The 13,991-nt window shown below is 39.1% G+C and overlaps 1 protein-coding gene across 4 annotated transcripts in view; it reads left to right on the top strand.

Annotated features, from left to right (window-relative positions):
* Window positions 1-13,991, top strand: part of VMP1 (vacuole membrane protein 1) — a 131,196-nt gene that overhangs the window by 16,073 nt on the left and 101,132 nt on the right. For 3 of the 4 annotated variants that reach the window (XM_042255320.2, XM_042255319.2, XM_042255318.2), the window contains exons 2-5: window positions 4,249-4,350; window positions 8,367-8,502; window positions 9,638-9,728; window positions 11,060-11,170. In XM_042255320.2, coding sequence (XP_042111254.1) covers window positions 4,275-4,350; window positions 8,367-8,502; window positions 9,638-9,728; window positions 11,060-11,170 — 414 coding nt within the window. In that variant the 5' untranslated portion in view covers window positions 4,249-4,274. The remainder of the gene's footprint in view (window positions 1-4,248; window positions 4,351-8,366; window positions 8,503-9,637; window positions 9,729-11,059; window positions 11,171-13,991) is intronic. The other variant, XM_042255323.2, reaches the window with a different exon arrangement.

Below are 13,991 nucleotides of genomic sequence, written 5' to 3' on the forward strand. Positions count from 1 at the left end.
CCCCAATCCCTCGCAGCATCAGAGTCTTTTCCAATGAGTCAACTCTTCGCATGAGGTGGCCAAAGTACTGGAGTTTCAGCCTTAGCATCAGTCCTTCCAAAGAAATCCCAGGACTGATCTCCTTCTGAATGGACTGGTTGGATCTCCTTGCAGTCCAAGGGACTCTCAAGAGTCTTCTCCAACACCACAGTTCAGAAGCATCAATTCTTCGGCACTCAGCCTTCTTCACAGTCCAACTCTCACATCCATACATGACCACTGGAAAAACCATAGCCTTGACTAGACGGACCTTACTTCGGCAAAGTAACATCTCTGCTTTTTTTTTTTTTTTTTGTCTTCTGCTTTTGAATATGCTATCTAGGTTGGTCATAACTTTTCTTCCAAGGAGTAAGCATCTTCTAATTTCATGGCTGCAGTCACCATCTGCAGTGATTTTGGAGCCCCCAAAAATAAAGTCTGATACTCTTTCCACTGTTTCCCCATCTATTTCCCATGAAGTGATGGGACCAGATGCCATGATCTTTGTTTTCTGAATGTTGAGCTTTAAGCCAACTTTTTCACTCTCTTCTTTCACTTTCATCAAGAGGCTTTTTAGTTCCTCTTCACTTTCTGCCATAAGGGTGGTGTCATCTGCATTTCTGAGGTTATTGATATTTCTCCCGGCAATCTTCATTCCAGCTTGTGTTTCTTCCAGCCCAGCGTTTCTCATGATGTACTCTGCATGTAAGTTAAATAAGCAGGGTGATAATATACAGCCTTGATGGACTCCTTTTCCTATTTGGAACCAATCTGTTGTTCCATGACCAGTTCTAACTGTTGCTTCTTGACCTGCATACAGATTTCTCAAGAGGCAGGTCAGGTGGTCTGATATTCCCATCTCTTTCAGAATTTTCCACGATTTCTTGTGAGCCACACAGTCAAAGGCTTTGGCATAGTCAATAAAGCAGAAATAGATGTTTTTCTGGAACTCTCTTGCTTTTTCCACTATCCAGCGGATGTTGGCAATTTGATCTCTGGTTCCTCTGCCTTTTCTAAAACCAGCTTGAGCATCTGGAACTTTATGGTTCACATATTGCTGAAGCCTGGCTTGGAGAATTTTGAGCATTACTTTACTAGCGTGTGAGGTGAGTGCAACTGTGTGGTAGTTTGAGCATTCTTTGGCATTGCCTTTCTTAGGGATTGGAATGAAAACGGACCTTTTCCAGTCCTGTGGCCATTGCTAAGTTTTCCACATTTGCTGGCATATTGAGTGCAGCACTTTCACAGCATCATCTTTGCGGATTTGAAACAGCTCAACTGGAATTCCATCACCTCCACTAGCTTTGTTCATAGTGATGCTTTCTAAGGCCCACTTGACTTCACATTCCAGGATGTCTGGGCTCTAGGTGAGTGATCACACCATTGTGATTATCTCGGTTGTGAAGATCTTTTTGTACAGTTCTTCTGTGTATTCTTGCCACCTCTTCTTAGTGTCTTCTGCTTCTGTTAGGTCCGTACCATTTCTGTCCTTTATCGAGCCCATCTTTGCCTGAAATGTTCCCTTGGTATCTCTAATTTTCTTGAAGAGATCTCTAATCTTTCCCATTCTGTTCTTTCCCTCTATTTCTTTGCAATGATCTCTGAAGAAGGCTTTCTTATCTCTTCTTGCTGTTCTTTGGAATTCTGCATTCAGATGCTTCTATCTTTCCTTTTCTCCTTTGCTTTTCACTTCTCTTCTTTTCACAGCTATTTGTAAGGCCTCCTCAGACAGCCGTTTTGCTGTTTTGCATTTCTTTTCCATGGGGATGGTCTTGATCCCTGTCTCCTGTCCAGTGTCATGAACCTCATTCCATGGTTCATCAGGCACTCTGTCTGTCAAATCTATGCCCTTAAATCTACTTCTCACTTCCACTGTATAATCATAAGGGATTTGATTTAGGTCATACCTGAATGGTCTAGCGGTTTTCCCTGCTGCTGCTGCTGCTAAGTCACTTCAGTCGTGTCCAACTCTGTGTGACCCCATAGACGGCAGCCCACCAGGCTCCCCCGTCCCTGGGATTCTCCAGGCAAGAATACTGGAGTGGGTTGCGATTCCCTACTTTCTTCAATTTGAGCCTGAATTTGGTAATAAGGAGTTCATGATCTGAGACACAGTCAGCTCCTGGTCTTGTTTTTGTTGACTGAATAGAGCTTCTCCTTCTTTGGCTGCAAAGAATATAGTCAGTCTGATTTCGGTGTTGACCATCTGGTAATGTCCATGTGTAGAGTCTTCTCTTGTGTTGTTGGAAGAGGGTGTTTGCTATGACCAGTGCATTTTCTTGGCAAAACTCTATTAGTCTTTGCCCTGCTTCATTCTGCATTCCAAGGCCAAATTTGCCTGCTACTTCAGGTGTTTCTTAACTTCCTACTTTTGCATTCCAGTCGCCTGTAATGAAAAGGACATCTTTTTTAGGTGTTAGTTCTAAAAGGTCTTGTAGGTCTTCATAGAACCGTTCAATTTCAGCTTCTTCAGTGTTATTGGTTGGGGCATAGACTTGGATTACCGTAATATTGAATGGTTTGCCTTGGAGACGAGCAGAGATCATTCTGTTATTTTTGAGATTGCATCCAAGTACTGCATTTTGGACTCTTTTGTTGACCATGATGGCTACTCCATTTCTTCTGAGGGATTCCTGCCCGCAGTAGTAGATATAATGGTCACCTGAGTTAAATTCACCCATTCCAGTCCATTTTAATTTGCTGATTCCTAGAATGTCGACGTTCATTCTTGCCATTTCTCGTTTGACCACTTCCAATTTGCCTTCATTCATGGACCTGACATTCCAGGTTCCTATGCAATATTGCTCTTTACAGCATTGGACCTTGCTTCTATCACCAGTCACATCCACAGCTGGGTATTGTTTCTGCTTTGGCTCCATCCCTTCTTTCTTTCTGGAGTTATTTCTCCACTGATCTCCAGTAGCATATTGGGTACCTACTGACCTGGGGAGTTCCTCTTTCAGTGTCCTGTCATTTTGCCTTTTCACACTGTTCATGGGGTTCTCAAGGCAAGAATACTGAAGTGGCTTGCCATTCCCTTCTCCAGTGGACCACATCTGTCAGACCTCTCCACCATGACCCACCCGTCTTGGGTTGCTCCGCAGGCATGGCTTAGTTTCATTGAGTTAGACAAGGCTGTGGTCCTAGTGTGATTAGATTGACTAGTTTTCTTTGAGTATGGTTTCAGTGTGTCTGCCCTCTGATGCCCTCTTGCAGCACCTACCATCTTACTTGGGTTTCTTTCGCCTTGGGCGTGGGGCATGCTGAATCTAAATCTAGCAGGACTCACGGCACGTGCAGAGGACTCGGCACTGGGACTTTGAAGTGATACACATCTTGAGTAGCGAGATTTGCTTTACTGGCACCTGAAAGAGTGATTCAGGCACAGGTAATCTGATGTTTTTGTGTAGAATAATCACATCAGCACAGTTTATTTGTTGTAATTTAGAGATTTTAAGTAAAAGATTTACATCTGTACTTGTAACATAAAGTGTAATATGATGAGTCCATTTAGATACTCACTCATTCTTGGCTGCCTCAGGTCTCAGCTGAGGCACACAGGCTCAGTAGTTAGGCAGGGCGTGTGGGGCCTTAGTCCCTGACCAAGGGCCGGAACCGTGTCCCCTGTGTGGGAAGGCGGGCTCTTAACCACTGCACCACCAGGCAAGTCCTTAAAGAGTACATTTAATTCATCTTAAACATTTAAAATTTTCACCTTCTATGCCTGTACATTTTTTTCTTTCAGTAGAATTGCTTGCTAAATATAATTAATCTTGGATCTGTTGTCAACATTTTTAACATGTTTGATAATGTAATCTTTTTTTTTTTTAATAATGCCAAAGGACTGAACGATTGGTAAAATTTGAGTAGATAGTGTGTATGGTATTAATGAATTAGAAAGACTTTAGACCATTTAAGTTATCTGTTTGAAAGTACTAGTATCTTATAACCTTCTGTGGACAAATTGCCTCCAAATTTTAATCTGGAAAAGCACTGGGATAGCTGTTTGGAAAAGGATTGCCACAACGTGGCTTTTATATGTTTGATACTTCTACTAGACTTTTGTGCAGATTATTAAATCTTGATTATAACAGAGACAATTAAGGTGTCAGCACGTTGAGATAGCAGGTGGGGATTCCTACCCTGTGCTTTCTGTATTCAGTTTCATTCATCCACAGATGCAAGGCAGGAATACGTAACGTAGCACTGGATTTTATTTTGTTTTATTAGCTCCTCAAGAGTTATTGATCTATGAAATGGCAGAGAATGGAAAAAATTGTGACCAGAGACGTGTAGCAATGAACAAGGAACAATATAATGGAAACTTCACAGGTAAAGGATGGTGGCTTGGAGGGATAAGATCTGTGGGTTTAAATGATATCCTTTTCATTGGAATAAAATTCAAATATATCTAATATGTATTATCTTTTGTTAATAAAATAATATATAGTAATATAAAATACATAAAATTCTTATAAATCTTATAAAAGATTATCTTTTGTTTCATCTTCATAGTAAATTAAATTGTGGATGTATAAGGGTCTATAAGGTGATTTTTCACAGTGATAGCAGAAGCAGCCTGGCCATAGTCACATCAGCTGTGTTCTAGATACAAAATTTTTGCTTTTTAATCTTATGGTGTGATAAATATTTATTTGACTCTGTTTGCCATTCAGTTGTATCCTGCTATTTTGTAACCTTAGAAATAGATTATAAATTTATTTATTATGCTAATTATAATTTTTATAATAATCCAAAAAGTCAGAATGTGATTATTGTGGATTTCTTTTTAAATTTTAGTTTGAGACGAATAAATTTGTATTTTAATTGAATTAGGAATTTGTGGTAAATTTCAGTATATTTGACTCTTATTTATACATTTACCCTAAAAATTACAGTTATCATTTATATAGACGATTTAGGTAAGAACTTTCCTTTACGTGTTTAAAAGAAAGTGAAAGGTTTTCCTTTTCTGTTAATTGTAATGATTTTCTTTTTAACTTGATCATTCGACATCTCAGACACATTGCAGATAATATCAGTATTCAGCAGGGTTATAATTATATCATAGAAATCTTCTGCTGGAAGGACTGCAAGCTTTTTGAAGTAGTAGCTCCCATCTGTTTTTGATCACTGCATTGCTCTGTAGAACGTGTTTGCAGCACTTAACTGAGTTTTGGGTTACTTTGGTTGTCAATAAATTTTGTATCGTTTCACCATGAGTCTCAGGATTCAGAGATAGGCATTGTATGTATCAGAGTCTCGTCCCATTCGGAGCTTTCACATGTCATTTTTTCTTTCCTTTCAGCAGGCACATGCATTTGTGTATTCTTCTACTATTGCTTACACCGTTGGGATTTAAAATTAATGTGAGAATGGCACACTTACTGTCCTGTACCATGATGTGCATTTGTTTGAGATTTTTAACTTACTATTTTCTAGAGATTGTACATGAAGAGCTTATTGTTGCTTACTTGTTTATTTTGGGCTGCACTAGGACTTCGTTGCTGCGTGCAGGCTTCCTCTTCATGGCAATGCACGGGCTCCTTATTGCTGTGCTTCCCCTTGTTGTGGGGCACAAGCTCTAAAGCACAGGCTCAGTAGCTGTGGCCCATGTGCTTCATTGCTCCACAGCATGTGGGATCTTCCCAGACCACAGCTTGAATCAGAGTCCTCTGCTTTGGCAGGTGGATTCTTATCCACTGAACCACCAGGGAAGTCCCAAGAACTTATTCTTTACTACGGCTGCTTAGTGTTCTGTTGTTCAGGTGTAACATATTTTAATCACTCCTCCGTCTTATTAAAGCAAATAACACTACACTGAATAAACTTGTACAAAAGTCATTTCTCCTCACACCTAATCATTCTCCTAAGTAGAATTATTGAGTGACAGTTCAGTTCAGTTCAGTCACTCAGTCGAGTCCAACTCCTTGTGACCCCATGGACTGCAGCACGCCAGTCCTCCCTGTCCATCACTAACTCCTGGAGTTTACCCAAACTCATCTCCATTGAGTCAGTGGTGCCATCCAACCATCTCATCCTCTGTCATCCCCTTCTCCTCCCACCTTCAATCTTTCCCAGGATCAGGGTCTTTTCCAGTGAGTCAGCTCTTTGCATCAGGTGGTACTGGAGTTTCACCATCAACATCAATCCTTCCAGTGAAGATTCAGGACTGGTCTCCTTTCGGATGGACTGGTTGGATCTCCTTGGAGTCCAAGGGATTCTCAAGAGTTTTCTCCAACACCACAGTTCAAAAGCATCAATTCTTCAGTGCTCAGTTTTCTTTATAGTCCAACTCTCACATCCAAACGTGACTTCTAGAAAAACCATAGCCTTGACTTGACGGACCTTTGTTGGCAAAGCAATGTCAACGTTGGTCATAACTTTGCTTTTTGATATGCTGTCTAGGTTGGTCATAACTTTCCTTCTAAGGAGTAAGCGTCTTTTAATTTCATGGCTGCAATCACCATCTGCAGTGATTTTGGAGCCCCCCAAAATAAAGTCTGCCACTGTTTCTACTGTTTCCCCATCTATTTGCCATGAAGTGATGGGACCAGATGCCATGATCTTTGTTTTCTGAATGTTGAGCTTTAAGCCAACTTTTTTTACTCTCCTCTTTCACTTTCATCAAGAGCCTCTTTAGATCTTCTTCACTTTCTGCCATAAGGGTGATGTCATCTGCATATCTGAGGTTATTGCTATTTCTCCTGGCAATCTTGATTCCAGCTTGTGCTTCATCCAGCTCGGCATTTCACATGATGTGCTCTGCATATAAGTTAAATAAGCAGGGTGACAATATACAGCCTTGACGGACTCCTTTTCCTATTTGCAACCAGTCTGTTGTTCCATGTCCAGTTCTAACTGTTGTTTCCTGACCTGCATACAGGTTTCTCAAGAGGCAGGTCAGGTGGTCAGGTATTCCCATCTCTTTCAGAATTTTACACGGTTTGTTGTGATCCACTTAGTCAAAGGCTTTGGCATAGTCAATAAAGCAGAAATAGATGTTTTTCTGGAACTCTTTTGCTTTTTCCGTGATCCAGCGGATGTTGGCAATTTGATCTCTGGTTCCTCTGCCTTTTCTAAAACCAGCTTGAACATCTGGAAGTTTACGATTCATGTATTGTTGAAGCCTCGCTTGGAGAATTTTGAGCATTACTTTACTAGCGTGTGAGAGGAGTGCAGTTGTGTGGTAGTTTGAGCATTCTTTGGCATTGCCTTTCTTAGGGATTGGAGTGAAAACTGACCTTTTCCAGTCCTGTGTCCACTGCTGAGTTTTCCAAATTTACTGGCATATTGAGTGCAGCACTTTCACAGTATCATGTTTTAGGATTTGAAATAGCTCAACTGAAGTATATGCGTTTATAATTTCAAGAGATGATGCCAAGAGATTTACAATAATAAGTAACCTTAATTGTACATATATAACATGAATTAACTCATTTAATCTTTAACAAGACCCTAAAAAGTAAGTGCTGTTTTTAGTTTAGTGAAGAGAAAACTGAGGCACAGAAAAGTCAACTGGCTTTGACCAGTAGGTGGCAGAGCCAGGGTTTGATATCCCTTCACAAGGTTGTTTTAGAGCAGAACCTGCTGGTCTTCCCTGATAGCTCAAATGGTAAAGAATTTGCCCGCAATACAGGAGACCTGGGTTTAGTCCCTGAGTTGGGAAGATCCCCTCGAGAAGGCAGTGGCAACCCACTCCCGTACTCTTGCCCAGAGCATTCCATGGACATAAGAGCTTAGCAGGCTATAGTCCATGGGATCGTAGGGAGTCGGATATGATGAAGTGACTAATACTACTACTACTAGTTGGCCTTCACATTTTGAGCTCTCAATCACTTTGTTCTATGATATGATGCTAAATTACCCTTCACAGAAAGTGGACTAATTTAGTATTCCAGTAATGTGTGGGCTTCCGAGGTGGCTCAGATGGTAAAGTGTCTACCTGCAATGCCAGAGACCTGGGTTCGATCCCTGGGTCAGGAAAATCCCCTGGAGAAGGAAATGGCAACCCACTCCAGTACTCTTGCCTAGAAAATTCTATGGATGGAGGAGCCTGGTAGGCTACAGTACATAGGGTTGCAAAGAGTTGGACACAACTGAGCGACTTCACTTTCACTTTCAGTAATGTATAAGAGAAACTTGTGTCCTGACTCTAATATAATTCCAAAAATAATGGTAAGAGTAGAACAGCAGGACATAGCCTAGACTTGGCACAGTGTGAATCGGGTTGTTTGCTTTTGAGGCTTCTATGCAGTCCTTCAAACGCGGGATGGGAAGATAGGTGAGTTTCAAGAGTGACTGGGAAAAGTAGCATCCTGTTTTAACTTCTGCACTAATTTTTTCAGACCCCTCTTCAGTGAATGAAAAGAAGAGGAGGGATCGAGAAGAAAGACAGAACATTGTCCTGTGGAGACAGCCACTCATTACCTTGCAGTATTTTTCTCTGGAAACCCTAGTAATCTTGAAGGAATGGACCTCAAAGTAAAGAGTCTTCCATTAACTTTTATATAAACTGTTTTTACTAATTCTAGAAGTCTTCAGCAAGCTCCTATTCCTGCCACCTGGTCTATCAAAATGGATTAAATTTAGAATGTTATAGGAACACATTTATTTTCCTTTTTATATGTAGTTTGAAGAAAAATAGATTAGGGACACTTACTGCTATTTGTTCACTGGATTATTACAGTTGATGATTGTTTCCTATTGAATCCTTTATGCAGAGGAGAACCCTAAGAACGAAAAGTTTTTTCTTCTGGCTTTACCTGCAGGAGAAATCAGGCCTGTGTACGTTAGATACACTGATTCTTTAGCAGGTCATGGTTCAGGATACGTGGCACTACTGATAATTTGAGCCAATGAAAAGGACTCTGCCATGGAAACTGTGTTCTCTGTTTGAATTTAGTACTTGTAAGCCCTGTTTCTGATAGCATAAAGAGCGAGTTGAACTTTTAATTGCCTTAATCATTTTCTGGTTTACCTTTCCAAGATATCTGTAATAATATCTTACATTTTTATTGTCCTTCTGGTTTATAAAGTATTCTGTAACACTTGTTAGTTCATTTGATTCTTCTAGCAATTCTGCGAAGAAGGTAAAATAAGTATATGATCATTATGATTTTAAAAACAAGGAACAGAATGTTGAGTGTCTTACTCCAAGCGCAGTACTTCAGAGATTCTGATCCAAGTCCTCTGACTAAAGGCTAATGCCCTATCCAGTAAATGCTTTTTCAAATTCATTTCTAGTTGGAGGATAATAGCTTTACAGTATTGTGTTGGTTTCTGCCATACAGCAGCATGAATCAGCCAGAAATATACATATATCCTTTTCGTCCTGTCCCAGTTAGAGGCTGGAATATATACAAGCAATTTGGGGGTTTGGGGAGGGCTGCAGTGGGGTTTCTAGTAAGAAATTAGATTCTGTACCCATATATCTTATTTATTCTCTTCTGTACATCAAGAGACTATAGTCTTTAAGAGCAGAAGAGCTCAGTCCACCAAGAACCACTTCTAAACCTGAGCTAAAAAACTTCATTGTTTAAGTGAGAAACGTCTTGAGAGTGATGAATCCTAAAAATGAGACTGTGATGCCTCTCATTTTTTTTGTTTTGTTTTTAAGATTATGGCATCGTCAAAGCATTGTGGTGTCTTTTTTACTGCTGCTTGCTGTGCTTACAGCTACGTATTATATTGAAGGAGCACATCAACAGGTACGAGGTTCAATGCTGTTCTTGTTCCTTCCCGAATCCCAGGCAGTTTCAGAATGGAACTGTTTTGGGTTTTGTTGATTTTTTTTTTTTTTTAATTTATCTCACAAGTGGTATCTTAATGTCTTATTTTTAAGGTCAAATATTAAAAATATTCTTGTGGTAATTCATGGCTGCTCAGTATTTATATTTGGTATATATCATTCGTTTTTACCTTTAAGGATTTAAATGTAGCTTTCCAGGCAATGTTTAGTCAAAGCAGCATGAATTCTTTAATCACTACCAAAGTCTTCATGTTTTCTATACTGTGACCTATCAAAGCTCATATACTCATCCTAGATTGAAAGTTCGGTTTTATATGTATAAAGTGAGGGGAAGTTTGTTTGCCTGTTGTCTATAAATACAGCATAAATGAAGGGAAAATAGGACATTTTGTTAATAACTTTGGTTAAAATAGCAACATGTTCATGTATTCTGATAGGAAATAGTTCTAAAGTGATACCATTTCACATGTTAGAGCAGTTTACCTCTATATTCATCAAAATGCCAGTGGTGATTATCTTTGGTGGGGTGGAGATTATGGAGGATAGTTACTTTATGTATTTTTACTTGTCTGTAATAAACATATGTTGCTTATAAAAGTAGGAAACAATAAATGGCATTAAAAGGAGGGGAGTGAAGCAGTTTGCTTCTAATTAGAGAAGTCTTTATACATATAAATGCAAGTTTTAAATAAATTTTAAAGAAATCTGTGTGTGCTATTACGAGTTTCCAGGGAGCCAGATTTACTGTCCAGTATGAGCATCTAAACTCTGGAAATCTTCCAACTCCGTATCCCAGTGGGCTGCAGTTTGCTTTTGCTTGTAAAGCACCATGGTCTTAAATATATAAAAATAATTTTATGTACATTTTTTACTAGTATCAACAAGAATATGTTCTGGTTCCAAATATTATATAAATAACCACCCATCTCTTACCACTGTGTATTCTCATGCTTTTTTAAACAAAATTTGTGAAACTTTTAAGGGTCTTTAAAATTTTTATTCTCATAGTTATCAGTAATTTGCATATTTCCTACAAATGTGATTGTAATAGTAGGACTTTTAAAACGTTAGAAATGAGCTTCATTCCAGTCACATGGTTTGTTTTTTTTTTTTTTTGGTCATCTCTGCTATCACGTGTTAGAGGAATTAGGTCTCTTTAAGGAGCCTTGAATCTTAATACTTTCTTCCTATTGGAAAGTTAGTGTTTTTTTTAAATTGTAGTTGATAAATACATTTCTGCTTAAGAATTCTGATTTTGTTTTTTATCACCTTATCTCTTTTGTTTTTCAGTATGTGCAACGGATAGAGAAACAGTTTCTTTTGTATGCCTACTGGATAGGCTTAGGAATTTTGTCTTCTGTTGGGCTTGGAACAGGGCTGCACACCTTTCTGCTTTATCTGGTAAGATTAACTTTTAATAATCGAGGTTGAAAGAGATTTTGTTTTAATTTGTCCTTATACTTCAGAAGTTAAAATTCTAAGGTTTTATTTGACTATCTTTGTGTTTTATATGTATTCTAATCCTCCAATCAGTGCTTTAGATTTTATTCAGAACTCTGTTTTGGTTTTCTTTTGAGTTGAGAATTTAAAAAGAGAAGGGAGGGGAAAAGCCTTAGGCAAATGAGATTGTTTACTTATATTAATTCAGCCAGGAAACGTTTTTTCTGTCGAGATTTCGGAATAGTGGTTCTCTTGCTTAGGCAGTTACATTGTAATGGTTGAAGTTATTCAGTTGTACGAAATTCCAGGTACGGGTTGGAATTGACTTGGACAGTAACTTTCTCTGTTAATAGCCAATGAGAAATGGTGTCTTCCCTCACACCCTCAGATAACCGTGTGCACGACGGGGTGGTTACTTTGGTGTTGTTACTGAATGCGGCTCATGAAGTGTGATGTGTGTAGAACTGATGCTATCTTAAACTCTTTTAAATCAAGATAGAAAATGTACCCTTCCTAAAAAATATATACATTTTTTTTACTTAGTTGAAATTAGAGAAATGAAAGAGAGGTTTTTGCTTTGGACACTGGCAAATATAGTGAAATAATGGCAGAGCTAGGACTAGGGAGTGACAAGCGTGACATCGAGGGCGCAGAATTTATATACTTTTAGGGTCATAGAGATGTGGGGCTCATGAGTGAAGGCCTCATTAAATTTGTGCCCTGGATGTCTCTCTTGTTTCACTCTCTTCCTGTCTCTGAATGATATATTAAAAACAATTTCGTATTTGAAAACAGCTTGCTCTTGGTGGAGAAAACAGGTGAGAAGTTGTCATAGCAGTACTGATTGCTGAATGGAGTTCAGCAGTGCAAACACTTCCAATCTCTATGCTTCAGTGAATGCATTTCTGAAGCAGGTATGAGAAATATTAGGAAATGAGTATTCAGAAGGCTGCTTAACTAATGGTCTGAAGAATAAGGATTAATCTATAATACATAAGTTCTGTGAGTTTATGGGAATTTTAAAACATGGAATTTTAGAATTCTGTTCATGAGTGCTTGTTGATTTTAACCCAGATAGAAACATAAATCTGGATAAGTGATCATATCAGAGTTTCTTTAATTATTCTAGAAATATAATGCTATACTAGAGGTTGCGGCAGAGGAGGAAAAAGGAAAATGCCAGTTACCTTTCTAGTCTTTTCTAGACCTGTCCTCTTAGATTCCTTGGGAAGACCAGATTAAGGAACTCATTAGTTGCGTTTGATTAATTTGGAAGTATTTAAAAAGCTACCTAGCTAGCAGATTCTACTGAATCTTTAAAGGGATTCCAATGAACCCTATAAATCCCATAATAAGAATAAAAAAAATTTGAAACTTAGAAGTTTCACGTTTTCTGTTTCTTTTCATATCCTTGAGAAACTTTTATAAAATGGCATTTATAAACTGTCTTGCTGTGAAAACATTCTTATTTTAGTTCCATTGATTCATGTAACCAGTAAAGGATTTAAAACATACAAATAAGCATTTATTACAAAGTGTATTTCACTGAAAAGTCAAATCTTTGTTTCCGTAAACTAAAGTAGTTATTTCTGCCCTTGATCAGAGTGCAAGGTTAAGGGAATGTAGTTAGATTTTTCACAAGTTTAGAAGGAATTCTTCAAAAACTATTTGAAGGAAAGTGTCACTCTTAGTCAAGGCTATGGTTTTTCCAGCGGTCATGTATGGATGTGAGAGTTGGACTGTGAAAAAAGCTGAGCACCGAAGAATTGATGCTTCTGAACTGTGGTGCTGGAGAAGACTCTTGAGAGTCCCTTGGACTGCAAGGAGATCCAGCTAGTCCATTCTAAAGGAGATCAGCCCTGGGTGTTCCTTGGAAGGAATGATGCTAAAGCTGAAATTCCAGTACTTTGGCCACCTCATGCGAAGAGTTGACTCATTGGAAAAAACTCTGATGTTGCGAGGGATTGGGGGCAGGAGGAAAAGGGGACGACAGAGGATGAGATGGCTGGATGGCATCACCGACTCGATGGACATGAGTTTGAGTGGACTCCAGGAGATGGTGATGGACAGGGAGGCCTGGCGTGCTGCGATTCATGGAGTCGCAAAGAGTCAGACATGACTGAGCGACTGAACTGAACTGATCACTCTCTCATTGCTCTCAGTGCCATGTGTATTATTACCAGTTAAGCAAATGTGGAGATAAAATCAAGGAACATCTGAAACTGTGTTGCGTTAAACATAAAAACCATATAAAAACGTTGTGGCATTATCATTGCTGGTAGTAAACTGCCATCCAGATGGATCAGACCACGTTTTTCAGCATTAGATTAATTTGGTTTTTGTTTGTTGTTTGTCAGTAGCATTTAGAGTTATTTTTAAGTGCCCTAAAAGCAAAATAACCAGATCTGCACTTTTGTTGTTCAGTCACTCAGTCATGTCTGACTCTTTGTGATTCCATGAATGGCAGCACACCAGGTTTCCCTTTGTTCATTGTCTCCCGGAGTTTGCTCAGACTCACGTCCATTAAGTTAGTGATGCCATCCACTTATCTCCATCCTCTGTCGCCCCCTTCTCCTCCTACCCTCAATCTTTCACAGTATCAGGGTCTTTTCCCATGAGAAAGCTCTTCACATCATGTGGCTGAAGTGTTGAAACTTCAGCTTTAGTATTAGTTGTGCCAGTGAATAATCAGGGTTTATTTCCCTTAGGATTGACTAGTTGAATCTCCTTGCAGCCCAAGGGACTCTCAAAGAGTCTTCTCCAACACCACAATCCAAAAGCA

This window comes from Ovis aries, chromosome 11 (assembly GCF_016772045.2).
Source record: "Ovis aries strain OAR_USU_Benz2616 breed Rambouillet chromosome 11, ARS-UI_Ramb_v3.0, whole genome shotgun sequence".
Classification (NCBI taxonomy): domain Eukaryota; kingdom Metazoa; phylum Chordata; class Mammalia; order Artiodactyla; family Bovidae; genus Ovis; species Ovis aries.